This window comes from Chaetomium fimeti (genome assembly GCF_033439085.1).
Source record: "Chaetomium fimeti strain CBS 168.71 chromosome Unknown B0H64scaffold_5, whole genome shotgun sequence".
NCBI lineage: Eukaryota > Fungi > Ascomycota > Sordariomycetes > Sordariales > Chaetomiaceae > Chaetomium > Chaetomium fimeti.
The window spans coordinates 2,121,285-2,149,021 of NW_026944333.1; the positions used below are offsets into that span (position 1 = coordinate 2,121,285).

General features: G+C 57.5%; 12 protein-coding genes across 12 annotated transcripts; 7 read left to right on the top strand and 5 right to left on the bottom strand.

Annotated features, from left to right (window-relative positions):
- Positions 1–506: 506 nt before the first annotated feature.
- On the top strand, positions 507–1,995 carry B0H64DRAFT_463394 (uncharacterized protein; the record flags this gene model as incomplete). The annotated part of the gene is made up of 1 exon (XM_062807596.1): positions 507–1,995. One exon carries the CDS (start codon positions 507–509, stop codon positions 1,812–1,814), a length of 1,308 nt encoding a protein of 435 aa, XP_062657990.1. The 3' UTR covers positions 1,815–1,995.
- Positions 1,866–2,750, bottom strand: B0H64DRAFT_400826 (uncharacterized protein). The gene has a single exon (XM_062804100.1). It carries the CDS (start codon positions 2,560–2,562, stop codon positions 2,080–2,082), a length of 483 nt encoding a protein of 160 aa, XP_062657991.1. The 5' UTR covers positions 2,563–2,750; the 3' UTR covers positions 1,866–2,079.
- A 681-nt stretch (positions 2,751–3,431) lies between these two features.
- On the top strand, positions 3,432–4,405 carry B0H64DRAFT_418360 (uncharacterized protein; the record flags this gene model as incomplete). The annotated part of the gene is made up of 2 exons (XM_062805314.1): positions 3,432–3,813; positions 3,903–4,405. The coding sequence occupies 2 exons, from the start codon at positions 3,432–3,434 to the stop codon at positions 4,403–4,405; spliced, it is 885 nt and encodes a 294-aa protein (XP_062657992.1).
- Positions 4,406–4,439: 34 nt separating this feature from the next.
- Positions 4,440–5,978, bottom strand: B0H64DRAFT_188539 (uncharacterized protein). The gene is made up of 2 exons (XM_062799018.1): positions 5,199–5,978; positions 4,440–5,142 (listed from the first exon to the last, which is right to left on the bottom strand). The coding sequence occupies exons 1-2, from the start codon at positions 5,632–5,634 to the stop codon at positions 4,502–4,504; spliced, it is 1,077 nt and encodes a 358-aa protein (XP_062657993.1). The 5' UTR covers positions 5,635–5,978; the 3' UTR covers positions 4,440–4,501.
- Positions 5,979–6,322: 344 nt separating this feature from the next.
- Positions 6,323–8,806, top strand: B0H64DRAFT_375267 (glycoside hydrolase; the record flags this gene model as incomplete). The annotated part of the gene is made up of 2 exons (XM_062802401.1): positions 6,323–8,041; positions 8,501–8,806. 2 exons carry the CDS (start codon positions 6,323–6,325, stop codon positions 8,804–8,806), a joined length of 2,025 nt encoding a protein of 674 aa, XP_062657994.1.
- A 1,469-nt stretch (positions 8,807–10,275) lies between these two features.
- On the bottom strand, positions 10,276–11,903 carry B0H64DRAFT_400831 (uncharacterized protein). Its single transcript, XM_062804101.1, has 3 exons — positions 11,727–11,903; positions 10,891–11,658; positions 10,276–10,829 (listed from the first exon to the last, which is right to left on the bottom strand). The coding sequence occupies exons 2-3, from the start codon at positions 11,496–11,498 to the stop codon at positions 10,562–10,564; spliced, it is 876 nt and encodes a 291-aa protein (XP_062657995.1). The 5' UTR covers positions 11,499–11,658; positions 11,727–11,903; the 3' UTR covers positions 10,276–10,561.
- A 1,827-nt stretch (positions 11,904–13,730) lies between these two features.
- On the top strand, positions 13,731–14,338 carry B0H64DRAFT_188661 (uncharacterized protein). The gene has a single exon (XM_062799019.1). The coding sequence runs from the start codon at positions 13,795–13,797 to the stop codon at positions 14,152–14,154; it is 360 nt and encodes a 119-aa protein (XP_062657996.1). The 5' UTR covers positions 13,731–13,794; the 3' UTR covers positions 14,155–14,338.
- Positions 14,339–14,744: 406 nt separating this feature from the next.
- On the top strand, positions 14,745–15,006 carry B0H64DRAFT_443562 (uncharacterized protein; the record flags this gene model as incomplete). Its single annotated transcript, XM_062806719.1, has 2 exons — positions 14,745–14,924; positions 14,983–15,006. 2 exons carry the CDS (start codon positions 14,745–14,747, stop codon positions 15,004–15,006), a joined length of 204 nt encoding a protein of 67 aa, XP_062657997.1.
- A 1,588-nt stretch (positions 15,007–16,594) lies between these two features.
- Positions 16,595–17,553, top strand: B0H64DRAFT_463401 (uncharacterized protein; the record flags this gene model as incomplete). The annotated part of the gene is made up of 2 exons (XM_062807597.1): positions 16,595–16,673; positions 16,730–17,553. The coding sequence occupies 2 exons, from the start codon at positions 16,595–16,597 to the stop codon at positions 17,551–17,553; spliced, it is 903 nt and encodes a 300-aa protein (XP_062657998.1).
- A 617-nt stretch (positions 17,554–18,170) lies between these two features.
- B0H64DRAFT_463405 (kinase-like domain-containing protein) lies at positions 18,171–19,407 on the top strand (the record flags this gene model as incomplete). The annotated part of the gene is made up of 2 exons (XM_062807598.1): positions 18,171–18,765; positions 18,881–19,407. The coding sequence occupies 2 exons, from the start codon at positions 18,171–18,173 to the stop codon at positions 19,141–19,143; spliced, it is 858 nt and encodes a 285-aa protein (XP_062657999.1). The 3' UTR covers positions 19,144–19,407.
- On the bottom strand, positions 19,250–20,272 carry B0H64DRAFT_400838 (ClpP/crotonase-like domain-containing protein). Its single transcript, XM_062804102.1, has one exon. It carries the CDS (start codon positions 20,248–20,250, stop codon positions 19,501–19,503), a length of 750 nt encoding a protein of 249 aa, XP_062658000.1. The 5' UTR covers positions 20,251–20,272; the 3' UTR covers positions 19,250–19,500.
- Positions 20,273–21,059: 787 nt separating this feature from the next.
- On the bottom strand, positions 21,060–27,614 carry B0H64DRAFT_418364 (HAUS augmin-like complex subunit 6 N-terminus-domain-containing protein; the record flags this gene model as incomplete). The annotated part of the gene is made up of 8 exons (XM_062805315.1): positions 21,060–22,536; positions 22,729–23,127; positions 23,276–23,359; positions 24,229–24,308; positions 24,390–24,475; positions 24,509–24,724; positions 25,241–25,736; positions 26,010–27,614. 8 exons carry the CDS (start codon positions 27,612–27,614, stop codon positions 21,060–21,062), a joined length of 4,443 nt encoding a protein of 1,480 aa, XP_062658001.1.
- Positions 27,615–27,737: the final 123 nt, after the last annotated feature.

Sequence of the window (27,737 nt, forward strand, 5' to 3'; positions counted from 1 at the left end):
ATTTCTAACAGATCAAAGAACGCGAGATTCGGTTTTGAGACCGAGACTTTGTTTCTTTGTCTTTGGATATCTCTACTATGAAGGTGGCAATCTCAGTGGCCAACAATCTAGTAATAGCCGGCTTCAACAAGGCCTATTGTTGGCCGACACTTGTCTAACAAAGACCTTTCAGTTCATGCCCAGATTAGATCATTCGCCCCGATAGTCATGAGCTTTCTTTCTTGCTAACAGAAGACGCGGGCATTATGGGGTGAAGAGAATGTCATTGTCTGGCGATCCAGGATATAACCCCTGGGCAGTGCCAACCCCTGAATCGTGTCTTCTTGTAGCTACAGGCCCAACAAACTGATTTCCAGAAGAGCTAGAAGCATAGTTCTTCTCTTTGCTACGACTAGTATCCTACTCCAACTCGTGTCTTCGTTCCAACCGATCCAACTAATCCAACCGTTTCATTAAATCTTTCTTACATATATATACTTACTCAGCTAAAACCATCAACCACTGCAATGGCTCCAAAGAGGAAGCATGACTCCGAACCGGAGCAGCAAGTGCCAAAGAAACGCCGCCGTCTGTCGGTAGGCTCGGCATCATACCGCAGCCGCGTAAGGGCTAATCCCAACTACCAACCACGACGGACCCGGGCTCAAGCAGCCTTGCGTGAGGGCTCCCCCTTCATGATTTTAGACGACAATAACGTAGCTACGTTAGTTCAGCAGCAGGTGCCGGACCAAATCCCATACCGGCCAGTGGAGCACACAATCGAGCACCACATGGACGAGGACAGTCCCCGCTCCGGGCATCCTACGCCTCCCGCCACCCCTGGGGAGCCGCGTGACTTTTCAAGAGGGGATGCCCCGAGCCCGGAATCCCGTATCCCGGACTCTCCTCGGTCGAGTGGCTCGAACGCCATGGACGAGGATGTCTACGAGCACGTCGATGATGCCGCCAACGGGGACAGTCCTGATAACAATAACACTGCTGGTCTACCACCACCGCTAGAGCCCGAGTCAATGTTCAATCAGGACTTCTCCTTCGAACCTAGACCCGGGGTCGACAACTCACCTACGCCGATCGCTGAGTCCCCCCGTTCAGTGATTTTTAAGAGCGAGTCCAGCCGCAATCATACTTCTGAGTCATCATCAAGAGAGCCCAGCGACGACATAGACGAGGACAGCATCATGATGATCGACAGTCCTGATCAAACCCCTAACCCGCCAAGCCAGTCCCCGGGACACGGGGAACAGCAAGACAACAACAACTCCGGATCCAGCCCCGAACACTGGTTCATCCCCGAATCCAGCCCCCGCCTCTCCGACATCCCCCAATACCCGGGCCCCCCGGCGGCAGCACCGGAACCGCACCAAGACAACCACCGTGACAACACCCCCCAACAATACCTAGGATCCTGGGTACCAGACCAAGAGCAAGACAGCCCCGAGCGCAACAGCGACGGCCTCGCCCGCAGCGACACCAGCGGGGCCCTCGACCCCACCGACAGCAGCGACGGAGTCGCCAACCGCTACGTGCCCGACGGGTCCCCTCACTCCTCGAACTACGGCCTTGGGAGCCCCGACTACAGCTCCGGCGACTACGAATACCCATCTATCCTGCTTCGCACCGGGATCGGTCAGGGCCTGGCCAACACCGCGATGGGTGGGGCCCCTGGGGATGGGGTGGAGGACGAGGGCCCGGAGGAGGTCGAGGACCAGGGTGAGGGGGAGGTTGAGGATTTGGGGCAGGATGGGGTGGAGGATCAGGCCCAGGAGGATTCTGAGATGGATTACGACGCGGATGGGGAGAGCGAGGGTGCTTGAATGCTGGGAGAGGTTGATTGATGATGAATTCACGGGTGATGTGAAAAACACTTTGTGCGGCTACTGTAAGTTAACGGAGTTTATAATGTGCTGTTAGAACTGGATAGAAATATGACTGTATTCTAGGCAAATATTCGAAAAACAAAGTTACAACTGTTAACCCTCCTCTCGTCCATGCTGTCGTTCATCGTGATATAACTTATGCTGCCCGGTTCATACTGACCCCAGAAATCGAAACCCCAAACAACACTCCCTACTCCTCGTTTTATGTACCAGGCGCTGATGTAATGGCAGATTCAGGCACCCTGTGAGGGACACCTCTGTTGTTATTTGTCGTTGGCCGTGCCCTCCCGTGTTCCGAGATCCCCAACGCCTTGTTGAGCTGCTTAGTGGTAGCGGCGCTGTAGAGGCAGACATCCGTCTCGCTCTTTGTTCCATCCTGGTTCTTTCTGAATACCCAGACCAGTAGTCCGTTTACCCAGTCACTGGCGAACGTCTTGTCGTTGAAAGTGAGGTAGATCTCGGAGCCCCAGACGCTCGCGCTGACAATCCTCGAGGGGAGCCGCAAGGAACAGACTCTGCCTTGTTGCTCGCCATCCAACGAGTTGGCTTTGTAAACCGACCGCTGCTTGATTTGCTTTAGGTATTCCTCCGCTTGTGTATCTGTGCGGAATTCAAGATACAGCCTCCTCGGCTCAAAAGAAATATAAAATCCCAACATCGCGCTGTCTTCGCCGAGTTTGAACATGGTGTTTTGGGTCCAAGAGTTCGGGGAATAAATTCAGTATGGTGGATGAAGCAAAGGCTTGTTATTGTTGTTGTTCTTGTTGTTGTCTGTAATTCGGGAATGGAATCGTGTCAGAAGGTGGCCGAGACTTGGGGTCGGGCCTCAATTTTGGTCATATAAGAGGCAGTGGAGGCACAGCCTCCCCGTCCTGTCTTGGTGTGCAGAATCGGTGCAGGCGTCGGCCCTGTAATAAATATGCAAGGCGCCAACGATCTTCATTCTCATAGGCCCCTTTCTCGAGGCCTCCCCTGCAACTGCAGGCGGGGGCTGCCGCTAGCCGCCGAGGACGTGCAGCATGGGATCTCACCGTTGGACATCTGTGATCCAAACACGTCGAGCGATGTTCCTTGCATCTGGAGGTCTCTCTGTTGAGTGGAATCCTAAGTCAGGGGCTGGCGCCAAACCTCACCAGTTCCCGAAGACCGAATAATACGATAGATATTATGACTATGGAAATGGATGTTGAAAGGACGGGTGGCTCAACAAATGCCACAGGCATGGCCTCGCTATCCGCAGCTGAGCAGAGTTCGATACGATCGGGGAAACAGTCGGTATTCGGAACAGAGATGAGTGAGACGAAGGGAACCAGTCGAAACCGAACACACGGCTTTTTATCACCGCCAGACGAGAGAGAGAAGCGGTGGACTCTTGATTCTGGATCTGATGCGGGATCGACGAGGAGCGAGAGAGTAGGGCGACCATCTATTACGATTTCTGAGAGTGAAAGGGGGCAACGACACAACCCGGCTATAGCCAATTCGCTGCCGTTCACTTTCACGGGACATGCGGGGAGGGAGGAGGAACCATGGACTCTGGCCCCTGGGAGTGAGATGGGCGGCACCCGACCCTCCAGCTTTCTCGGAGTCGATCCTGAAAACATTAAAACGTTCAATACTTTTGCTGTCTCGCACCACAGGGACAACCTGATCGAGAAAGTGGAGGAAACAACGCCGCTGCTGGGTCGACCCGGCCTGAGAAGCCGGTTCAAATCGAAGGGAACAACATCCACTGGCGCAGAAGGCGACAACTGGTCACGATCAGCACCCGGAGGAGGCCCGAGCAATGAGCCCCATAAGAGCTACCGCATCAGCTTTGCCGAGCTGCAGCGGATGCACCTCCGCAAGCTGCAGTGCAAGCTCGTCAAGCACGTCGTGGACATGCGGTTCCGAAACAAAGAGCCCGACGACTGGGAGGCGGATTTGCAAGCATACAGTAAGAGCCCATGATTCCTAACCCCCCAAGTTACTTCTCATACCATATCAAGAACCGTTATTAACCCCCCCCCCCCCCCCCCACAACAGCCAAAGCCCTCCAAGACTACGACTACATGTTCCAGCACAGCCGCCGCCTCCGCGACGACTTCCTCGTCACCGGCGAGCGCTTCATCGACGACTACGTGCTGCACGCCATGGTGGACGACGAAGCCAAGCAAGACGAGACCCTGCGCAACGCCAGGCCCATCCCCGTGCCGGGCCCCTGGGAGAGCCAGAGCATCCCGATCGGGGGCACGCGGTCCGAGAACCGCGCCAAGTCGGAGCTCGCCCAGCTGCGCGACCGCGTCGTCATGGCCCTGCTGGGTGGGGTGTTCCTCGTGGGCCCCATGTGGCTGATGATGCTGCATCGGACGCTGTATACGTGTCTGGTGGCGACGACGGTGTGTGTGGTGTTTTTTGGGCTGGTGCTGGCTTACCTGCTGGAGAAGCCGATGGAAGTCCTCTCCGGGACGGCGGCCTACGCGGCGGTGTTGGTGGTCTTTGTGGGGTTGAACAACGCTGAGGTGAACGAAACGGGCACGGGCGGGTGAAGGAGATGAACTGAGAGGTAGTATATTATAGATTTCGAGCCGTATAGTTTGCATTACCGTGGTATATACATATCCTCCCCTATAAACCCCGAAGTGTCATCGATGCCCCGTAGGTAGCTCCAGGGGCCGGTCCACAGATAGTTCCATCGGCGGCCTGCTAGGTGGCGGCCGGGCTTCATGTGACCCTAGCTCGTAAGCACCGTACGGAGTGTTCTGCGCCTCGGAGCTCCACGCGCTCGGTGGTACAGCGCTCGGCGGTACCTGTGCTTGGTACGTTTCGTCATGGTAAACGTCTTGGTAAACTTGCGTGTCGCCGAACGCCAGCTTTTGTTCTCCCGGCGGTTGGTAGCTGCTGGGCACTCCCACGCTCATGGCATTGCCGTGGTCGTTGCCGTGGCCGTAGCCGGCTTGGCTGTTACTCCCACTGATAGCTCGCCGCTTCCGAGCGAGAAACCACCCGCCCAACACAATGAGAGCCAGAACCACCGTCCCCCCGACTGCGCCACCAATGATGGGGCCTAGGTTGGTAGATCCTGAAGACCCCTCGTCTTGCGTGTCGGACCCGCTCGCAGTTTCGCTTTGCCTAGGTGGGGTTGATGTCGAACTGTCCTGGGATGTGGACGAGTCGGGTTCAGAGGTCGTGGAGGATGAGGAATCAGAGGTCTCGGATGACGACGCGGAAGTGGTTGAGGATGTCGTCGGTTCGACGCCGATGGTCGTGATGGCGGACGGGGTTCCTAAAGACCGTCAACCTCTGAGCAGCGAAGGAGGGGTCTTCTCCTCTCACACATACCGGCAAAGAACAGCAGCTTCCTGTTCTCTTCGCAGCTCGCTTCCTCCGCCGAGCGCGAGTTGATGCAAAAGTACAGGTCGTCGTCCGTGTTCTCGCACTTCGCGACGCCGTTCCCGCCGTCCAGGAAGTCGACGTCCTTCTCGATGCAGAACAGCGGGCAGCTGGAGCTCCGCCACGTCTCGTCGGTACAGGCGCCCCGGACGAACTCGCTGGCACCGGACTGCGCCAGCTCTTCACCCGTGGCCTGGCACATGCCGTTGGAGAGGCAGGCGTAGCCCTGGCCGCAGCATGTTGCGTGCGGTGTGTCGTCCCGGCACGGGGTGTCGTTGGGCGAGAGCCGCCCGCTCGGGTAGTAACATGCGGCTTCGGCGCCAGGCCAGTACCACGAGGTCGCGAGGGCGAGCGTCAGGATCCAGGCGCCCATGGCGGGTGCCATGCTTAGAGCAGACGTCTGATGTGCGCTTTCGAAGGCAGGTCACGGAAAGGCTAGAAATGCACCATGAAGCCGTCGCGGCTGGGGATAAATATCTTTGCATTGAATACAGTCAGCACCCATCAGCACCCATCCCCCTGATCCCCGCCGACGTGTCAATTTTCATTTACCAGACGCGGCCTCGCTGCGGCACAGGGCGGTAACCGCGACCATGATGAAACGCCGTCTGGAACTCTATTGGGGAGGGAGAAGGGCTGCATGGCTCAGGCGGTAGAGACTCGAATAACTATGTCGAATCGACATTCGTCCTTTGTGAGCAACCAACATCTCTGCGCTCCTTCACACTCCCGGACATGGAACTCAGGAACAAGCACTGAGCGAGGAAGAACCTTGCTCTGACGATGCCTGCAAATTTGGCACCACGCCACTACCCCTGTCTCTTTGGTGGGTAAATTCACCGACGAACATCCACTCACAAGACGAATCCACGTTGCTCTTCACCCATAGGGGTTTGGCGGGAGCAGCGAGGCGCAGCGTGTTAGCGGCTCTCGGCAATGACGTCTCAGGGGCCAGCTGAAAACGGTTTTCTTTTTCACAGATGGTGAACGAGAATGTGTGTTGAGTGTTTAGTTCACTCACTATCTCGTTGACCTGGACGCTCCAAGACAACGGCCAGCCTCAAAGTTTCAGAATGCTCGTTGTCAGGAGAAGAGGCTTTTTGACCTTGTTTCCCGCCGCGGCGATTCTCCTGTTCTTGGTGTTTTATCTCCAGCGGGATGTTGTGACCCTACCGAGGCTAGCGGAAGGAGGGCGGCCCGATGCCGGGCGGGAAGATGCCTTTTGGAGCAAGGTCCCGTTCCATTATCCGCCCGCCTCTATCCGGCCGCTACCCACTGCGTTGCCGGTACAATATCCGCCTATCCAGGCAACCGCCTTTCCTGCAGAGAAGGACCAGAATGCCCTCACCCAGCGGACAGAGCGCCAGAAGGCCGTTAAAGACGCCTTCACCAAGTGCTGGCAGTCCTACCGGAAGTTCGCATGGGGCGCCGACGAGTTGACGCCCGTGTCCGGCGGCCGCAAGGACCCCTTTGGAGGATGGGCTGCCACCTTGGTCGACTCGCTCGACACGTTGTGGATCATGGACATGAAGACCGAGTTCGACGAGGCCGTCACTGCGGCAGACGGCATTAACTTCACCCACACCAAGGTGGAGAGGGTCAACGTCTTTGAGACCAATATCCGCTACCTGGGCGGCTTCCTCTCGGCTTTTGACCTGAGCGGCGATAAGCGGCTGCTCGGCAAGGCCGTTGAAGTCGGCGAGATGCTGTACAAGGCTTTCGACACACCAAGCCACATGCCCATCACGCGATGGGATATGCGTGCCGCCATCAAGGGTGCGGAACAGGTTGCCAGTGAAGGTCTCATCGCCGAAGTGGGCACCCTGTCCATGGAGTTTACACGCCTCTCCATGTTGACGGGCGAGCCCAAGTGGTTTGACCTGGTGCAGCGCATCGCCGATGACATGGCCGCCCAACAGGACTCGACCGCCGTTCCCGGTCTCTGGCCCCTCAAGGTGAATGGGAAGGAGAGAATCTTCAACGCGGGTCCGGACTTCACCTTGGGCGCGATGGCCGACTCGGCGTATGAGTACCTGCCCAAGATGTCGGCCATGATGGGCGGTCAGCTGCCCATGTACCAAACCATGTACGAGAAGGCCATGGACGCGGTAGTGGAGCACAACCTGTTCCGCCCCATGACGCCTACGAACGAGGACATCCTCATTGCGGGGGACGTCCACGTCAGAGAGCATGGCTTGGAGTTCGAAGCACGGGGCCAGCACCTTACCTGCTTCTTGGGGGGGTTGATGGCGCTGGGTGGGAGGCTCTTTGATCGTGAGAAGGATGTGATTGCTGGCAAGAAGCTCACCGACGGTTGCGTATGGACATACAAGGCGTTCCCTCACGGGATCATGCCCGAGTCGTTCGTCATGGCCTCGTGCCCGGCAGGCGATGCTTGCAAGTGGGACGAAGCTGTTTGGAAGCAGGAGGTTCTCCGCAAGGCCGAGAAGGATACTGACGGTCCGGAAAGCGACGCCCAAGCCGAGGCCATCATCAAAAAGCAACGGTTTCCCAAGGGGTTCACCGCCATCTATGACCGGGCGTACCTCCTGCGCCCGGAGGCCATCGAAAGCGTTTTCGTGCTATACCGCGTCACCGGGCAGGCGGAGCTGATGGAGGCGGCGTGGGACATGTTCACGGCCATCGACAAGGCGACAAGCACCAAGCTGGCCAACTCGGCGGTCCGCGACATCACGAAGACGGAGAAGCCCGAGGCGAAGGACTCGATGGAGTCGTTCTGGATGGCCGAGACGCTGAAATACTTTTATTTGATCTTCAGCGACCCGGGGTTGGTGAGCCTCGACGAGTTTGTACTCAACACGGAGGCGCACCCCTTCCGTCGGCTGTCGCCGCAGCCTTGATGCATCAAATAGCTCATTGTTGGTCCTCCATTTCTGATCCTTTGACTCCTTTGCAACGTTTCCGCGTGACGATGAACGTGAATCCCTCCCACCCACCCAAACCGTGTCCACCTCCACCGCCCCCCTTACCCTCCCCAACCCAACCCAACCCCCACCATCCAAAACCCCATCCTAAAACCCCATCTCCTCATCACTCCCCTCCCCGCCCTCCCCCCCATCCCTCTCCTCCTCCTCCCTTCTCGCCACCTCCGCACTCGCCCCAATCCTCCTCACCCCATCCACGACCCCCAACACAAACCCCCTACTCTCCGCCAACTCCACCGCGCCCACCCCACGCAAGCCCATCAACCCCCCGCCAAACCCCTCCAACTCGGCCGTGCTGCTCCGCAGCTTCGCCGCGCGCACCTCGGCCAGGTCGCGCAGCAGGCGGCGCACCTCGCCCGCGCCGCCGCCGCCGCCGGTTGTGGTGCCGGCCGTGGCCGAGCCGACGTCGTCGCCGGCGTGCGCGAGCAGGGACTCGGCGACTTCTTGCCAGTGGTAGGGCAGGAAGTGGGCCGGGGCGGAGGCGGTGCAGGCCGGGAGGAAGGGGGCGGAGAGGTGGAGCGGGTGGTCGTCGTCTTTTTGTTGTTGGTGGCGGTGGTGGGAGGTGGTGTTTTGGCGGTGGGCGTGGCCTGGTTGGGAGGGGTGGGCGCGTGATGGGGGTGGGGGCGGCGGGGAGAAGGCGGTCGGGTCGGTTTTGGTCTCGTGCAGGATGATTTCGGAGAGGGCGGTGGGGTGTAGCCAGGCCGGAGGGAGGATGTTGGCGCGGCGTTGTTTTTTGAGGAGGAGGGCGAGCCAGAGCGGGAGGTCGGTTCGGTGGGGGGGACGGAGCGGTGGGGTTTTGCCCTGGTGGGAGGGGAGGGGTTGGTTAGTTTTTTTGGGGGTTGTTTTGGTTTTGGAAGAGAGGAAGAGGGGTGTTCTAGGTGGAATGGGTCTTACGCTGAGCAAGTCGATGCTTTCTAGTCGCTGGCGCGGAACTACTGTGACAAGCTCCATTTCGGCGAGGAAGGCCGCCTCGGCGTGGGTTAGGCCTGGAGGGAGAGGAAGCGCCATTGTGTTTTTTGGTAGTTGGTGAACTCGAAGAAATGTCACCTCGTCATGTTCGTTGGTTGTTGTGGGCGGTTTGTCGCATTCAATGCGGAGCACGTCGACTACCTAGCTGAATTGTGTCGGGTGTTGGCGTCGGGGTGGTGTTGAAGTTGGACGCGGGGCACCATGCGGGTTCTGAATTGGCACTGACGTCGCGTGTCGCAGGAGGCTTGGCGTTTTACAGGGCTGAACGCGCCAAGTCGCGCCCTTTGGCTTGGAGCACGACTGGTAGGTAGTTTTCTCAACCTACGATGTACATACACGCGAAGCACGTTGTCCAGTGTAATAAACCTGAATAAAAGCCCACTGCATTCCAACCGAGGATCGCGCCTTAGATTGTTGGTTAGTAGTTAAGTGCCAAAATTCCGCCATTGCAAGGCCTCATCAGATGGTCAATTTGGATACCTCAAGAAGTTGGCTCGATTTGGGTAGTGCTTTATATGGTGATCTCTTGCCAGCCATGGAACTTGAGGTTGGACGCCCGCATGGCTTGCTATTCTCGATTGCATTACGCTGCCGGCACGGCGTAAAATTACTCCATCTGGAATGCGCCGGCCGTGCTCCACACCGGAAGAGCGGGGCGATATTTCGGCCGCAAACACGCCGACCCGAATCCGGAGGGGTCGGTTAAAAGCGGGGCCGTCGGGGCCGCGTTGTGTTCCGGCTGCGCCCGGCATTGACGTTCGATATCAGGTAAGCACCCGCCACACGTCGGAACAGGCAGCGTGTAAAGACCAGACAGAAGGATCATTAGGGTGACCTCACGGTGAAATACCGGTGGCCCGGTCCATTTTAGGCCAAGAGCTACTGCCTGTGATCCTGCGGCTCAGCGACCCCAGCCTCCTTCAGGATCGGAGCGTTGTTTATCTGTTTGTTTGTATTGTATGGGTGTCTTGCAATAGAAAACATGCACAAAGCCATGGGGGTAATCCTGTTGCCTTGCTTGTACGGTCTTAGGAGAGGACGGTGTCCCCTCCTCACAAAAACGTCGGGCTAGCTTAGGATTGATCCTCAAAGGCTGCAATTCCCCGATTACCTATATATATATATATATATTCTTATTTTTGGACAGAGGCCTTCGAAAAGACAGATAATACTAAATTGAGAAGTCGTCAAGTCATGATAGCTATGAAACGTAGCGTATGTCTCAAAAAGTAGGCAGTGAGAAACCCCCGGCCCCGAGTCAGGAGAAACTCCGACTCGGAGACCCCACCCACCCCTGTGTACCATTTCAAAAGTCCGCTTCAAGAAAAATCATCCGGAACTAGGAAATCCCAAAAGCTCGGCTCATTAACGCACCCTTGATGTTCACCAGCTCCGTGTTCAAGTCCCATCCCCTCTTTCCCCCTTCCTTCTTCTTTTCGCGTATTTTTCCCGCCCATGTTCTTTCGTCCGATGACGCGTTAGATGATCATCTCTCGCATACGACTTGCCGCACCACTTGCAGACATATCGCTCCGTAGAAAGCCCATACTCCGCAGCGAGGTGGCGATGCTGGGCGACCATGTGTTTCTTGAGCTCAGCCGGGTACGTGTGACCCTTCCCGCAGACACGGCACCTCTCCGGCCTGATCTCCATGCGCCATTGGCGCCTGGGCATATTTTGTCAGCGGTAGTCCGTCAGTCGATCGACGAGCTAGGAAAGACACGTACGCTGAAATATGGGGAGGTTTGTCTGCCATTGTAAGCAGTCTGGGGCTGGCGGGGCACAGCGGTGGTTGTTGTTGGACACCATTCCAAGAGTTGATTTCCGGGGCAGGCTGGGCCGGCGGCCGTTGGACGGTGTCCATTGGAGCGATAGCGGGCGCATTGGAACTCAACTCGTCTCTCATCTGGGCCGTTCTGTCTAGTGGGACAGCCCCAAACTGTGGCTGTGTGGTGCCGATGACGGGACTGTTGAAATCAAATTCCAGCGATGGTGAGGTCCAAGTAGTACCACCTGAACTGAGCGGAGAAATGACATCCATCACCGACGCAGGCTCAAACTCGGGAGGATCCGGCTGTGGGATGGAATCAGTGAATTTGGAAGCAGAACCCAATGCTGAGCCGTCCGTTTGAGTTAATAGGAAGTGCGATGAGTCTAAGAAATCCGGCATCAAGGGAAGGAAATAGTCAGCGGTAATGCAGCTGTCGTCGAATATACCAGAGTTGTCGTTCCATTGGTGTTCGTTAAAACTGTCGTCATTCCAGGAGGGCCATGCCCCGGTGGCAAGTTGATGATATTGTTCTGCCTCCATCCTCATTGACGGGTGGCGGCTCATAGTTCTGTGCCTTGGCGATAGGGGGGTGGCTGTCTTGTTTTGGGGTTTTGTTTGGGAGAGCGGCAAATAGATTGCGAGCTGATGAGTGCGTATATTGATCCGACGGTACGGATCGTGCGGGACCTTTTACTAGGGACGTATCGAGGTCCCATTCAATCTGCTGCAGACGGGTGTATCCTGTTAGTAAGACGAAATGTATGAGCCCATCCGCAGTATCTGAGAACCTACGTTGTTCATGATACACACGGGGCGAGTTATCCGACACCGACCTCCTTCGCTTCTCATCTTCGGGACCAGGAGCTTCCTGGATATGCTCACCCGCTGCATCATTCTCAAGTCTTCTAGTCTGCCAAGATAGACATCATGGAACAAGTGGGCAAAGCACAAGGGAAAACGGCCTGTGGCCGTTTTCCCTTGTGCCTCGTTGCTTCCAACCATCTTGACAGGACATTGAGAATGATGCAGCGGGTGAGCAATTCCGAGCCCCTTCGAGGTCGCTTCGACGGAGCCTTTCTCAATTGTTAGAATTCATCATTGATGACAAGTTCACGCATAACGGAAGGTCTGCAATCTCACGATTTGTCCGGGCGTAGAAGGGGGCTCCTCGACTGGAAAAAGAGAGTAAAAAGAAAACCCAACGTGATAATCCCCAGAGTCAGTGCTGCGCGGAATCAGCACTTGCAGCCACCTCATGCAATCTCGGTCGGGAAGACTTGTGTTCATGGAGTACTGATTGCATGAAATGGCTGCAAGTGCTGATTTCGCGCATCACTGCCCTCTTCCCGAGTACTCCAAGTTGCCGAAGCTGTGTAAAGGTGGTTGAAGAAAGAAAGAGGGAGGGTCGAATGTCAAGGCCGTGGTGATCGGGGATTTAAGACCTTGGGCAGCCCCTCACATAGGTACTTCGGCTCGACTCGGCTGTTGATGCACGGGATGCGACTCGCCCGGGTACTGGAAAGGTAACTTAGGTGGTGCTCAGTGATTGGGTCTTTTGGGGTCAAACACAACGGGCACCCGACCTACCTGCAGCTTCGGCCCGCTTCTCTGGCTGTCCATGCACGCATCGAGTTGGGCAGTCACGATTGGATGGATGTCGCGCCTGTCTCTTTGGGGCTTACAACCTCAGGCTGCCGACCACACAGTATGCATTATGTGCGTCACTGGAATGAAATGGAAGGGGCTCTCCTCTTCCAGTTTGCAACCCGGGCTCAGTGACCGATCCACTCGCATTTCACTTTGGATGCCGTTACCAAACTGGCTTGTGATTTGTAGATTTTCGGGGCCAAATCTGCGCCTCGACGGACGTCGGAAACATGCAGAAGAACGAACCATGGACTTTGCGGGCCCCAAGGCATATTCGGCATAATAATACCCGCGACGCGAGTTGTTCTACCCCGAATGTTCGGTTTAGGGCGCTGGGATACCCAAGTAGGTACCTACCTATCCGAACTACCGTGTTACTTTACACCCGAGCCGCGGCATTCGTCCCAATTGTGACAAGAATGACTGGACTGACAAGCGCCCTTCTAGTTCCGAGTCGGTTCAGGAACTTCGTTTCTGGTAAGGAAATTTGAAACACGTGCAGTCGCCGCGGAGATGATGCGTAGCAGATTCTGTACAGATCTCGAGGAACACAGCATCACGGCACCTACAAAGCGCACCGACGAATCGGAACTTCCCAAAGACGGCGTTCAGTTGTAAGACAGCTGAGCCTCATCGACAACAAGCGAGTCACCGGCGAGCCCGGGTGAGATGGTGCGCTCATTTCACGCCACGTTCTCCGCCACCCGCGTTGAAGAATTTTATGCATCGGACAGCTAGCTGGTAAGCCGTTCCTAGATGAGCAATCGAAGAGACCGAGAAGAAGTAATGTGACACGTCTTGCATTGCGATAATTACACCAACCGAGTCCGAGTGTCCGAGTGTCCGAGCGAGGTCACCGTTCAAGGACAAGAAGTTCAGCCTCGACAGCGCATTTCGCAACGGCGTCCCCGGAAACCAGTGAAAGAGTACAAGTGCACCTTACGAATACACGATCTGAATCTCACGATATCGGCGCTGGGATGGGGCGGGCCATCGGTTTCGACCGAGTTATTCAGGGCTCCCCGGTCGGCTAGGTTCACAGGTCCAACTCAATCTTCAATCATGTAACTAGTTTAGTTATCACGTGGTTATCAATGGTTAAATTACCGAGCTCCCAGAACTTTACGGAATTCAACAACACTGCAACCCCAACGACGAGACGACGTCATGTCTACCCACCGCCCTGGGAAGCACAAGTGGGGCACAGAACCCTATGATGGCAACTCTGCTCGAGTTCCACTCAGTGCTCGGCTCCTCGGCCAGGGCCCAACTAGGCGCTCAAATTGTTGGTTTCACACTGCTGCTGGGCTGCGCACGTGCTGTGGGTCATCTTACCTGGGGGGTGTTGTTCGTGCCCCGGCGCCGCTCCGTTAGCGAGCCTCCGCCCGCCGGAATTCCAAGACGCGCGGGCCCACTTTCTCGGACTCTCTCCTCGCACTTTCCCACAATCCCAACTTCCAGTCGGGGGAAAAAACAGATTCGGTGCCAACTTGCGCAGCCAGCAGCGTGTGCTAGTGGCCGTGCTTTGAAATTTCGACCATCCGCCGCAATCCTTTTCCAGGTAACTAGGTAACCGATTAGCTAATTAATCTGGCCACACACTCAAAACCCGCCAACATGATACACCGGACGGTGGCACGCCCCTTTGTCGGCGACCCACGGACTCCCACCAATCATGCCCAACACGTTAACTCCCCAACCTCTCCCTAGCACAGCCAGCTCACGATCTTGACCCATGACACCGAAGTATCGTTATGCCTATAGGCTGTAGTAAGAAAGCCGCATCCAGTTCCGACCACTTCCCCAGGCAACTAAGGTAGCTTTTTGCGGACCGAGGAGTTCTCATTCAGTCGGCCTTGTGAGAAGCATCAACAAGCATCATTAGGCATTTTTTTCAAGATACCTACCTACCTCGGTCATCTCCCCCAAGATATATAAGCCATGGATACCGGGTCTAGATCACCACAATGCTCACCAGCACACAACAACAGCAACAGCAACAGCGACAGCAACAGCAACAGCAACAGCAACAGCAACATTACCACCGACCTCATCAGAGCAGACACTTCAGCTCTCCTCCAGCACCTCCAGTCTCTGGCATCCCCAAGACGCCCCTCTTCCTTGAACAATCTCAATCCTCCATCCCCTCACGGCCCACCAACCATGTCTGGCACCTCGGGAAACTCGTCTCGCAACTGGGACGACGTGCTCAAACACGGCTCCGCCCTCGGCATCCTCAAGCCTGATGTTGCCTTCCCTCCCTACGGCGGCAGCTCCGCCGGTGGCTCTTCAGGGTCTGGCTCTGGCAGCTCTTCTGGCGGGACCACATACCCGTCTGGCGGTGTACGTTTATCTTTTCTCTTCACTTGATAGCTGGTCGAGTTACTAACATGCGCCGCAGAGCTCTGGAGGCACAAAACGCTAAACATTGGGCTTCCGACTGATGCTCGTCTTTTCTTCATGGTGTTGGATTTCTCTTTTCTTCAGGGTACTGGTGGCGTCGGGGGGTCGGTCTTTGATTCAAGATATATCAAAACGTCTGCGACGTTGATCTCTAGGGCATAGAACTCAGGTTTGGTTGACGGGAACAACCACGTCAGGAGGCGCATTTTGGCGCTCACATTTTTTCTTTTTTCATCACAGCATTAGACGCTGCATTAGATTTAGATAGACAGCATAGCGTTGCTTCACGGCATCACCTCGCTATACACATCCATTGCACACCAGATCCCCTTCACCCCAAAAGGCCAACTACCTACCCTATCTCCGATTCTCCGATTCGAGCTGAACCAGCTCACGAGTAGGGCGGAGCTCCAGCTATTTTGACAGGACGCGGAATCGCGGCGTAGCGCCACGGCCGCATCATGCAAGATTCCACGTGGAGACACGAGGCGGATTCCGGAGACCCCAAGGCCGCGCTGAACCAACAGCTTGATCCTACCGCTTACCATCACTGTCACTCTTACGTCTGCCTAGGTCCCAGCGATCTGGTTAGTTCGGATAGCTCCGAAGGAACCGTGCAGATCTTGGCAACCCGTACCTACATAACTAGGTGCGCAACGTCAGCCGTCAGCCCTATTGTGACGAACGACGACGCATCTCTCGGATATTGCACGTGACTATACCGAGCGGCGAGTTGTACAGACCTGAGCCGAATCCGAGGGATGCATGGTCTGTCTTGTACGACCGGTACGTATACATGACGCCTTTTGGCCCCCGACCGCAGTCTAGGTTGTTGCCAGGCGTCAACATTTGTGTTGTCGTTGATGGATGAATTTCTCGGAGGCCAAAGATCAATCCTATGCGGGGCTGCATGATTTCTTTTGGACAGGAGTTTTTATCAAGAAACTTACACAGTAATTGTAGGGAGGTACCTTAGCTTAGTTGCGTGAAATGTGAATCATATGGTGGGACAAGCAGGTGGTGATATGAATGGTACAGTAACACCCGATGGCAGCCTCCTTTGCTGAAACACCACCCGTGCTCACGAATTGGCGGAATTACCGCGAGGACAATGCACGTAACTCGTTCCAAGTACTAATAAACGCGGGGAATGCGGAAATCCGGGGAAAAGAATCCAGAGTGACAACCATTAGTCCAGCCCCTGATTCGGGGCCCGACGGCCGGATCGCCAAACCAGGTTTCAATCGCTCAGCAAGGGGTCCGTGACACCCACCACGATGACTTGTTGATGAGAATATAGCCAGAACAGTTACATAGAATGCATAACTCACCCTGCAGCTCATGCAAGTCCATTTTTGGAGCGCTGCGGGTGAGAATGGTAAAGAACCGTTGACGGTTTGAGGGGCGACCTCCCAAGTGTATATCAACCGACGGCTCTCAAGTCTCAACCCGACAAGGATTCCTTCCCCTGTTCCCTTTCTCCTTGCTCCCTTTGAACATAGTCCCAGAAACTGCAATTGTTTTGTGTTTTGTTGTCGTGGTACCCACCTCAGCCCTGGTTTATTGTGTTAAACCCGACCGTCATCTCGCCCCGGGCCTCTACCCTCAGCATGTGCGATAACGATCCGGACACTCCCTTCTGCTCACCACAGGATGGGGCTCAGCTGCAAGTAGGAGACATTGCAGAGAGTAAGCTCTCATCCCTCCCAATTTGGCCCATAAACCACCATGCTAACCCAGCCAAGTCACCTGGAACCCCAACTTCTTCACCACCTCCAACCCCGGCCCTCCTCCCCAGCAAATCTTCATCCAAGCCGACTTCGCCCTCACCGCCAACGGGCCCCCCGAAACAGCCGGCTTCACCTCCTCCCCGCTCGACCCCAACACCGGCACCTTCCCCTGGACCATCCTCGCCACCTACCTCCCCCCAGACAGCACCACCACCACCGCCACCCTCTCCCTCGCCGCACCCCTCTCCCACGCCCCCACCACCAACGGCACCTTCGTCCGCATCGGCGCCGCCACCATCCGCTTCCCCGGCCCGCGCGTCCACATCCTCCGCTCCACCACCACCAGTAATAATAACACCACCACCACCCCCTCCGCAATCACCGATACCAACGCCCCCCTCACCACCACCACCACCACCACCACGCCTACCCCGCAACCAGCCCCCTCACAAGCCCCCAACCCCCTCGCCATCGCCCTCCCGGTCACCCTCGGCCTGCTCACCGCCCTCGCCATGGTGCTGTACGCGGTGCTGAAGCGGCACCGGCCCGACCTGCTTGCGCGGGGCCGTCGGCGGCCGGGCTGTTTGTCCTGTTGGGGGGTGTGTCGGCGTCGGCGCGAGGAAGGCGGCGGTCGGAGGGTGAGGCTGAAGGGGCGGGCGGTGGAGATCCGGGTGGTGAAGACGGATTTGGAGGGGTTGAGGGGGAATGCGGTGCGGATGATGGGTGGTAGTGCTAATGGGGGTGGTGGTGGTGGGACTAATGGTGGTGATGGGGTGGGGGAGGGGAATGTGTTTAGGGAGGAGGTGAGGAGGCAGGAGTTGGTGAGGGGGAGGGTTTGAGGTTGTTGTTGGGGTGGATGGGTAGTGATGGTGGTGGTTGGGATGGTTAATGGAGGATTTACTATTATGATTGTGGCGAAAAGGAGGGCGGTTTGAGGCTGGAGTTAGGAATGGGTGCGGTTCGGGGTTTGTTGGGGAGTACCGGTAGGTTGGTTAATTGGGATGGGAGTTTCATCGTTTTCAGTTGTTATATCCTATCGGTACTTTTTAAGTTGTGTGGATCGTGTCAGTTTGTTGTTCTGTGAGTCAACCTCTTGTGATGGAGCGAGAAAAGATGTTAGATGACTGTGCGTTAATCTTAGTGTTTGTTATCTATCTAGCTACGCAAAGTCATAGGAGCCTCTGGTTGGCTACGTAGAGCTGGTAATGGGCTGAGTGCTTCTTTTTTGAACAATAACAACTGGCGTGTCTCTTGCATTGACTGCTCCCACGTTCTATTGTTGATACGGATAACCCACGGCTTTGGTCCAGTCTACAGCACCCCTCGTCTCTCAAACAGACTCATAAACCTCGTCGAAGAGCAGTTATCCTGCTCTGCTCCCCACTCTCGCGCAACGAGAAACTCACACGAAACCAACCGCGGCGACCACTTTTAATCATCAATTTAATCTAACATCATGGCCCGCAACTGCGCTGGCTGTAGCCGGAGTCTCCCGCGTGCATCTTACTCGGTTGACCAGTGGTCCACAGGTCAAGGTCGCTCGCGATGCGGTGCCTGCGTCAACAGATTCGGCGCTTGCGCCCCAGGGGCGTCTCAATCCGAGGTCGGTCGCTACAACAACTCCAGCGATGGCTCTCTCGACTCCGGAGAGTTGGAGAACCCTTTCGCTTCCGGCACAAATCGTTGGGTTGCCAAGGGGAGTTACACCACCGGTGCACGTCTAGGAGAGGCTTGTGTTGTGAAGTGGTTCAAGACCACCGGCGCCGAGTTCGAGGCCGACTACTTCGCTTTTGACACTCAGGCTGTCGACAAGGCCATGGAGATCGTCGGCCGCTTCAACGAACTGGGTGTGATGGATAAACCCGTCAAAATAAATATCCCTGCGGCTTGGGACTTTAACGACGTTGGCGGCGCCGACTGGGCTGGCCGGAGGGCACTGTGCGAGCCCTATATCCATAACTACGAGAAGTTCAACAGCAACACGGGCTGGAGGAATAATTTCTGGGGCGACGGCACTAAGACCTGCCCATTAGTCATGCAGGCTCTGAGCCGTAAGTACAGTTCCAGTTAGCCGTTTCCGTCTGCACACACCTAGTCTCTATGGCGGATGTTATACTCTTAGAACAACTAGGTAGGTATAAATCACTAACATGGCTGGCTACATAGACTTTAGCTACCACGTAACCGAAGGGGCCTACCTTCTCTGCGACCTACAGGGCGGCATATACGTAAATGAGGTCGTCCTGTCCAACCCCGTGATCCTCTCCCAGACCCGGGAGTATGGGGTCACCGACTTGGGCCCGGGTGGCATCAGCACCTTCTTCCACCAGCACACTTGCAGCATGTTCTGCCGCTCCGACTGGACCAAGCCTGCCAAACAGGAACTACACTTCACTCCAGTTTCGCACACGACTATGATGAGCCTATGAAGTGTGAAAGGCGCCTTCCGGACTTGAGGGCATGCGAGTGGTTGAGCGTCGGGGGTTGAGTTCCCTCGGTGGTTAAAGGAGACAAGAGTCCAAGTGGATCGGCATCTGGGGGAGTCGTCAACTGACTATTTAGATAGGGGGGGCCCAGTAGGGATAATCTAGTCCACAACATCCATCTGTTCTCTGCTTCTCTAACCTAAGCTACTGTGATAATGGCGCCGTCCATATTTTGCGGCCTTGAGACGCGGCTGTGTATATCCATGTCGTGGGGATCTTCCCGCACGTTCGAACGAGCGATATCGGGCTTAAACAAGAAAGGGGGCAAAACGAACCCCCTATCGAATCCCCGAGCGCGCACTACAGCTTGCTGTCCTTCCAAACAGGCTTCCTCTTCTCCACGAAGCTCCTCACGCCCTCCTTCATATTCTCGCCGGCGTTCATCCTCCCATACATCCCCCTCTCCAGCACTTCCGTCCCCATCTGCGGGCCCAACGGCTCCCACCCCAATCTCAACCCCTCCCTCGACGTAATCACTGCATCCGGCGAATTTCCCGCGATCTCCTCCGCCACTTTCAGCGCCTCCTCCACGGCCTTCCCCTCGCCCACCACAAAGTTAACCAGCCCCCACTCCCTCATCTCCTCGGCCGTATACCTTGTCCTCCCAAGAAGCGCCATCTCCGCGGCCCTCTGCTTTCCCACCGTCCTCACCAGCCTCGGCAGCGCCCCGGCCACAGCAATGACCCCCTTCCCCACCTCGGGCAGCCCGAACCGCGCCCTCTTCCCGTCCGCCACCACCAGATCACAATTCACCACCATCTCCATCCCGCCCCCAAAACACAACCCATTCACCGCCGCCACGACGGGCTTCTTCCCCGCCCGGTTCGACAAACCCCCAAACCCCTCCTGCGACCACCGCTCCCGATACCGCGCCGCCATCCCCTCATCTCCACCACCCCCCCTCACATTGGTATCACCATCCCCATCCTTATGATCGGCATCCCACTCCCTCAAATCCGCCCCCGCGCAAAAGGCGCGCCCCTCCCCGCCCGTGAGCACCGCGCAGCGCAGCGACGGCTGGGCGTCGTACCACGCCCAGAGGGCCGCCATGGCCGCGTGCTGGGCGGCGGGGATGGCGTTGAGGGCGGCCGGGCGGGCGAGGGTGACCTGCAGGATGTGGGGGGAGGGGAGGGAGAGGTGGATGTTGGGGACGGGTGGGGGTGGCGGGAGGAGGGTTGGCGGGAGGGAGGAGTTGGGGGTGGTCATTGTGGGCGAGTTGAGTTGCGTTGATTTGGGGGTGTTGGGTGTGGGAGAGTTCCTGGTTGAGATGAAGAGGCGTGTCGTGGTATTGCTTGAGTGGGCGGCTGAAGGTTGGTTGACTGTTGTTATTGCCGTTGTTGTCGATGTGTTGTGGATGTGTAATGAGCGGAGGATGAATTGGTAGTTGTTTGCCGTGGAATGGAAAACGAAAGTTGAGAAAAGGGTTGGATTCAGTCAAATCCTTAGCAATCAATGAAACACAACCCTCGCTCCTTCGGCTCCCCGGTATCTCCCTACCTAAAACGGCAACACAACGGCTTCCCCTCACGGTGTTGCCGCGGCCTCATCGTCATTTGGTTGGGGTAATGGATGCGAACGGCAGGGATTATTTGGCGGGGCCGAGGCACCCCGGATCTCCAACTCCGCAGCCAACTTCAACAAAACATCGTCTCGGGATTCAACCCTTGTTATCCCCTACGGGGCAGCAAACACCGTGTATGTATGATGCCAAATATACAACTTCTGTGTAAATACGAAGCCAAGCTCGAAAAGTGTTGGTACAACCTTGAAGAATGCCGATTTTAGATACGCCAGAGACGCCTCCATTAAACAATATACAGGTGGATTAATCCTAGCCAAACCACACACCAACCCAGCACTCACGCGGGCAATCCGCGCTTCTCGCTCTCGGTAAAGAAGATGACCATGCGCCACAGCTTCTTGACCATGTCCTCGGCGTCCTCGTCCAGCGCCTCGCTGAGCGTCTCCACCAGCTCGGCCGGCTTCTGGTGCTTGCGCAGGTGCTCCTCGACCACGTCCACCAGGAACTGCTCCTGCACGCCCAGGTACTCCACCACCTTCTTCTCCACAAACGGCCGCAGTTTCTCGCGGATCGCCGACTCCTCCAGGTAGTCCCACTTGACGTCCCACGCCCACAGGCCGTCCCGGTCGACGGGGATCTCGTGAGCCAGCGCGCGGACCGCGTTCTGGATGTCCTCCTCCGACATGGTCTTGGTGTCGGTGATGGGCTCGAACTTGATGGGCACGAGTTGCCGCTTGGTCGTCTGGTCCTGCTCCTCGTCGTCCAGCAGGCCCTCCACCTCGGCCACCGTCCGCCGCGCGCCGGCCGTGCGTTGCGCCGCTTTCTGAGCTGCCGCGCCGAAAGAGATGGTAACGCGTTGCGGTGCCGCGGGAGCCACCGGTTGCCTCTCCATCTCCTCGGCCTGCCGCTCCAGGAACGAATCGGCCATATCCTTGGCATGCTCCATCTCCACCTCGGCTCTGCGGCGCTCGTCCTCCTCGGCGCGCCGGTCCATCTCGTCCCGTGCCGCTTCTGCCGCCCGGAACGCGGTCCGCTCTCGGATCCATTGGCCGTGGTCGCGGTAGTAGAGGTGGCCCTTACGCGATGCCTCACGGTCGTCGTCCCAGTTCTTGTCCCGCTCGAGCTGCTCGTCTCTCCTCCGGCCAAAGCCCTCCGTTTCTGACTTCTCGCGCTCTTGCTCTCTGTCCAAGGCCGCCGCGCGTTGCCGTTCTCGGTTGACCCACTTGCGTTCCGCCTCTAGGTAGACCTTGTCGTCCTCTGTGCGCTGTTTTGCAAGCTCCCTGCCGTGAAGTTCGTCGTCGTCTGCGTCTGTATCATCTTCGTCCCGGAACTGACCATTTGTGGTACCGCCGTTGACGAAGTCCACTCCCCGATTCTGTCCTCGAGGGCCGGATGGCGCGTTGGGCACACCGCGAGGCCCGAGCGGTACCATATTGGAGTTGTTCGGCGGAGGGGATTGTTCTAGCCTTGACTTGCGAGGCGCGCCGTTTCGTTGACGCTCCATTTCTTCAAATTCCTCCTCTTTTCGGAGACGCTCAAGGTCTCGCTGATTGCTCCGGTCTCTAAAGGCTGCAATCTCGGCAGCCACTGTTGCCCGCATTTCGGCGGGGATATCTGCTAGCTCGTCTTCGGGGGCCAAGGGAATGTTAATCACCTCGACGTCGCCCAGACCATTTGACCCATTGGCCATAGCAGTGTCGCCATCGCCATCGCGGCCGCCAGCCGTGCGGGGGTAGAACAAGTCGCGAACCAACTGCCTCAGCGCAAGCCTCGCCTCGCCTAACCGCGCATCAACCGCCGAGTCGTCCGCCTTGCTCTCCTTCCAAGACTCCAGATACTTTGTCGTGCTCGGATCGACCTCGACCTTCAACGTCGCCTTTTCAATGCCGTCAAACTTGTCGTCTTCGTCGGCTGGTGGCTCATCGATCGGTGATTGTTTCTTCAGGGGCACCTCGATGTCTTTGAGTAACTCGACTGCAGCAGCTAGCGATTCGGGGTCTTCGTACTGTGCGAACCCAAACAAAGCCCCCTTGTGCTCTGAGAGATGTGATTGTCCTGAATCCCACCGCCGCAGCCTACCGACCGTGTTCAGTAGCCTCTGTATGCCCGCCTCGCCCCCAACGCCATCGGAGATCTTGTGCACGAATATCGTTCTGAGTCGTTCTTCTGTCGTGGGCGGCACCAGCGACTGCATGCTCTCCCTCATCTGGGCGCGGGACTGGTCCATGCCACGCTCCGCACCTAGTCCCGGCCGGCCGGATGTCGGGGTATATGAGTCCTTGCGGTCACTTGCTAGGGATGAGCCGGGCTTCGCCGGCGGCATGCTGGCGCCGAGACGGATCACCGGTGCGTTGAAGTTGATGTTGGGCAGGTTCGGCGGCGCTTGGAAGGACGCAGGAAGGCCGCTTGGTCGATTAGCTTGCGTCGCATTATTGGACTGCTGGACACCAGGAGGTGGCGCCATCCCAGGGGCAGAGGACATGCCTGGTGGAGGACCTAGACAACAGGGTCAGTGGGCGAGGAGGGTGTGGAGGGTCGTCGGTGAGGGCATACCTAAGCCAGGGGGCGGTGCCATTCCCGGGGCATGCGACGCGCCCGGATACGATGGATAAGCCGGCGGCGCTCCATAAGGAGGAGCTAGAATAGTGTGTCAGCGCAACCAGAGATGAACATGGCGTTGACGAGGCTGCCGTAGGGAAAATAAAAGCGATGCGCAAGGCTGGACCAACCTCCATAAGGATTGTACGCCATGGCGGCGAGCGTGGTATAGTATACACGGGCGTCTGAAAAGATATGTCGACGTTTAGTAGAGGGATGCGCGGTTCAAGGAGCCCGGTCGTGTTGCTGTGGGATTGGTTATCGGGCGAGGTGGTGAAGGCGATGTCAAATCGTCGAATGGCCGCGATCGCGACGAACAAAAGTTCGCCAGGATTGGATAACCGGGGTGCACGGTCCACTTGATGCAAGTAGCCTCTCGCAGAGGATGGAAGGAAGTCTCCGTCCATATCCCGTCATTGGGTCATTGGGAAACGGGCAAAATCGGAGCGGACCCGCAGTTCACCGACCAATCCCCGTCCTGGGAAAGCTGTAAAAGTGGCCCCTGCCACTTTGACTTGGTGCAGCCGGAGCGCGACTTCAGAAAATCGAGAAGTCGAGAAGTCGAGAAGTCGAGTCGTCGTCAGGAGCTCACGGTTGTTCATATCGTGGAAAGTGGCACATCCATGACCAATTGAGTACGTTTTGCAGTGACACCGACTCATACCTGATTGCCAACCATCATTAATCGCTTCCATTCAGAATCATGGACTTCCGCCGGGTCGTCACAGTCTGCCGTTCGGCAGCGGCAGCAACAACGAGGCCATCTCTGGCCAGCACACGGCCCTCCCCGTCGAGCATCCTCCTCCAACAGCGTCACTTCACCAACAACAAAAAGCAACAGTCCGAAGCGGCAGCGGTAGCCGAGCCACAATCCCAGACCCCCCACTACCAGCGAGTCGCCCAGCTACAGAACTCGCTCGCGCAAAGCCGCGGCGCCCCCATGCCCCCGCGGCCACCGCCGCCACCGCCGTTCCGCACGAGCAACATGCTAGACGGCCAGAATCGGCTGCCCGCATCCTGGGCGACACCACAAAGCCCCAGCGGCACCAGGAGCCCACTCTTGCGCAACACGACGCTCACGGGGCGGGCACCGACCGGCTACGGCCCCAGCAACAGCAGCAACAGCAGCGGTGGCGGCGGGCTGTACAACCTCGCCTCACAGATCACCAGCGACATGGAGCGGGCGACGGGGGCGGGCCCGGCGCTGGGGACGATGAGCACGTGGAACGAGGACGCGTTCCTGCCGAAGCACTACGACGTGTCGGAGCCGGAGCTGCGGCTGCGGCCCTCGACGGGCCGCACGGTGGACATCAAGGGCAACGTGGACCTGGCGCGCGGCTTCCGGGTGCTGCAGCGGTCCGTGGCCCAGAACCGCATCAAGGGCGACGTGCGCCAGGCCCGCTTCTACGAGCGGCCCGCGCTCAAGCGCAAGCGCCAGAAGCGCGAGCGCTGGCAAGTCCGCTTCAAGGAGGGCTTCCGCGCCGCTGTCGTGCGGGCGATGGAGCTGAAGGGGCAGGGGTGGTAAGACAGGGGGGGCGAGAAAACGGCGGTGTTGTGTTGCCGGTCGGGTATGGTGTGGTGCATAGACTGGTGGTTGGGTTGGGTGGATGGGATGACATAGAGCAAGGTCAAATGGCAGGATGTGTAAAAGGTACCATGGGTTACTAGATCTTGGTTCGCATGGTAATCTGTATTTATAGTTTGCTCGTGGCATCCAATACATGAACTCTATCATAACCGTCGCCACTCGCGTGAACATCAACCATCCATCATCATACTACTATTACTGTACTGCTCCAAATCACGTTTACGCCGCATCCCGCATCACGCATCATACCCTTCATAAAACAAACAACCCATACACCCCCTCACAAAGCCCAACTCAATCCCAGAACTCCCTCGCCGGCGTCCCCACCGGACTAGTCTTCAACTTCGGCCGGCTCATAAACACCGCCTCATAATCATCATCCCGCCCCCCACTAATCAGCTCCTCCGCCAGCAACAGCGTCGTATCCCCCTCCTCCTCATCCACCGACGGAAAGTACCCACCCTTCCCGCCAGCAACCGGCGTCGAGGGGGCATTCGCCTTCCTCAGCGACCGCCGCCGCTCCAGCTGCGCCTTCTGCCGCGCCGCCTCGTAGCCGACCATGCTCCGCCGGGTGCGGGCCGTCAGGTCCTCGTATGCATACCCCTCCTCCTCCTGTTCACCAGCAGCAGCATCATCCTCGTCCGTCTGCGGCGGTTCGGTCACGATGGGGATGGTGATGGGCGCGCGGCTGGGCGTGGGCGGCGCGGGCAGCTCATCCGCCTTCTCCTCCTCCTCATCGACATCCTCCTCCTCGCTGGACCCGTCTTCCTCGGCCGCGGCGCGGAGGTTGGCCTGGGAGGTCCGCCGGGCCATAGACAGGCGGGTGCGCTCGGCAAGAGAGAGCCGGTGCCGTGGTTTCTTGACAGGAGATGGGGAGGCGGCGTTCACTGAGGCGAGGATCTGGTCTGCCATCTCCTGCGTTGGGGAGAGCGGCCGTTCCGGCGAGATCGGAGGAGGTTCCGGTGAGGGGGGGGTCAGTCGTGGAGGAGAGTGAGCTGGGGGAGGGGGGGATGATGGACGGCGTGGTCTCGGTTTTGGGGTTCCACTGAGTCGTCGGCCTGACGTCCTTGTGGGGGAATCCGTGATCTGTCTTCTTCTAACCGAAGGGGAATTGGACTGGATCGTTGATGACCGTTGAAGACGCGATGGGGTGAGTGGCTCCTCGTAGAGGAATGCGTGTTCATCGTCAAAGGTCTGCGCCTTCCGCAGAACAGGTTCGAAAGCAGGCTCCTCCGACACTTTGATCGGCTCTCGACGAGAGGGTGACGGACGTGCGGCAAGTTGAGCTTGCTCGTGGTCACTAATGTCGGATATCACATCAGACTCCGACTCAATATCCTCCATTCTTACTCTCGGCCGATCCAGCTGCGGCCTGTCGAGGAATGAGGGAATGGTTGGGACTGTTGGGCTGATCTTGGACAAATCCGACCTCAGGCCTGTGATGAGCGCCTCGTAGTGGCTATCAAGTTGGTTGGGCATGGCGCGAGGCAGCTTCTTCGGACTCATGCGGTCGAAATGTAGGCTCTCGTGAGCCTTGAACCCGAAATCGATGCCTCTTCGCTTGGGGTTCTGTTCTTGCTCTTGCTTTGCCGGTTCAGACCCAGACTTGCCAAACATCCTCTGGCGAAAACCCTGCCACTTCTGCAACCTCTCCTGCTGGTCCCGGACTCTGCTCTCCAGCTGACCCAAAAGCCCGGCAGATGTCTCCTCGAGTTCCGCAAGCCGGCCGGACTGTACCCGCCTCCAAACCCTGTCATAAGGGGCAGCGAGTAGCCCGTCCTTGTTCACTTTGCTGTCACCACGGAGAAGCGCCTCCATCCAGCGCTCATCGCCGGTCCAGTTGTTCTGCACAGTGCGCCGGACCTCACGCTTCTGGTCGTCGGTGACGACCTTGCCCTGCTTGCTTCGTTTCGCAGCCTCGGCCGCCTCGCGCTTCTTTATGATGGCTTTCTCTTTATTTGCCAACAAACCCGAAAATTCTTTGAACCGTGCCCGCGACGCATTCTTCTCGTTCAGCGTCCGGCGCAACGACACCCTGTGCGCCAATACCAGTGCCGTCAGCTCTGTCCGCTCGCCAGAATACCCTCGGTTCTCCAAAGCTAGCATCTGGGCTAGGGCAGGATATCCTCCTCCGTTCAGCTGCTGTTCGGCCACCACCTTTTTCAGAACAGCCGAGGAGAAAACGGCCAGGACCTCCTCCAACCTCTCTCCCTTGCACTCGTCGAGCATGGTTTTGCGCACAACGGCATCCCGACCGAGAACGCCATTCTTTTTTGCCTGTTCCAGTCCCCGAAGGAGCGCGGCACGGAGATTGAGTGACTGAACCTGGTCGAGCGGCGGGAAGAAGGGCTGCAATTTGTTGCGGGTTTCCTCGGGGTCCCAAAGCCTGAAGAGGTAATAGAGGGCCCATTCCACGGATTGTACGCGCTTCTTCTGTCCTCCCGCGGCATCTTTTGTGCTGAACGTGAGTGTACTAATGTCGGGCCACTGAGGGTGGAGGTCGAAATTGAGAAGCCGAAGGTTGGCTAAGAAAAGCGAGAGGTGTGATGGGGCGGTCGGGGAGACGGTCAAGTGGGAAGCGGTGGTTGTTGAAGTCACCCCTGGAGCGTTCGCTCGGGAGGTAGTCTGCGCCGGCTTGCTAGTGGTTGCGGAAGCTCGATTCGACCTCGCGCGGCTGAGCGCAGAGGTTCCGTTGAGATGCGCCATCACGGCATCGTCGATGTCGAATACCTCGCTATTGTTGGAGTAGAGTTGAGTGATACCGGTCGGGAAATGTTGTTGCGAGGTTGGCCAATTGCAGTTGACCACTGCGTGTCAGCTTCATCAGGC

Coding starts and splice junctions, on each gene's coding strand:
- B0H64DRAFT_188539 (XM_062799018.1), bottom strand. CDS start 5,634: ATGGCACCCGCCATGGGCGCCTGGATCCTGACGCTCGCCCTCGCGACC. Junction 5,143..5,198: donor GAAGCTGCTGTTCTTTGCCG/GTATGTGTGAGA, acceptor GACGGTCTTTAG/GAACCCCGTCCGCCATCACG.
- B0H64DRAFT_400831 (XM_062804101.1), bottom strand. CDS start 11,498: ATGAGCCGCCACCCGTCAATGAGGATGGAGGCAGAACAATATCATCAA. Junction 10,830..10,890: donor AAACCTCCCCATATTTCAGC/GTACGTGTCTTT, acceptor AAATATGCCCAG/GCGCCAATGGCGCATGGAGA.
- B0H64DRAFT_188661 (XM_062799019.1), top strand. CDS start 13,795: ATGATGGCAACTCTGCTCGAGTTCCACTCAGTGCTCGGCTCCTCGGCC.
- B0H64DRAFT_400838 (XM_062804102.1), bottom strand. CDS start 20,250: ATGGCGGCCCTCTGGGCGTGGTACGACGCCCAGCCGTCGCTGCGCTGC.
- B0H64DRAFT_400826 (XM_062804100.1), bottom strand. CDS start 2,562: ATGTTCAAACTCGGCGAAGACAGCGCGATGTTGGGATTTTATATTTCT.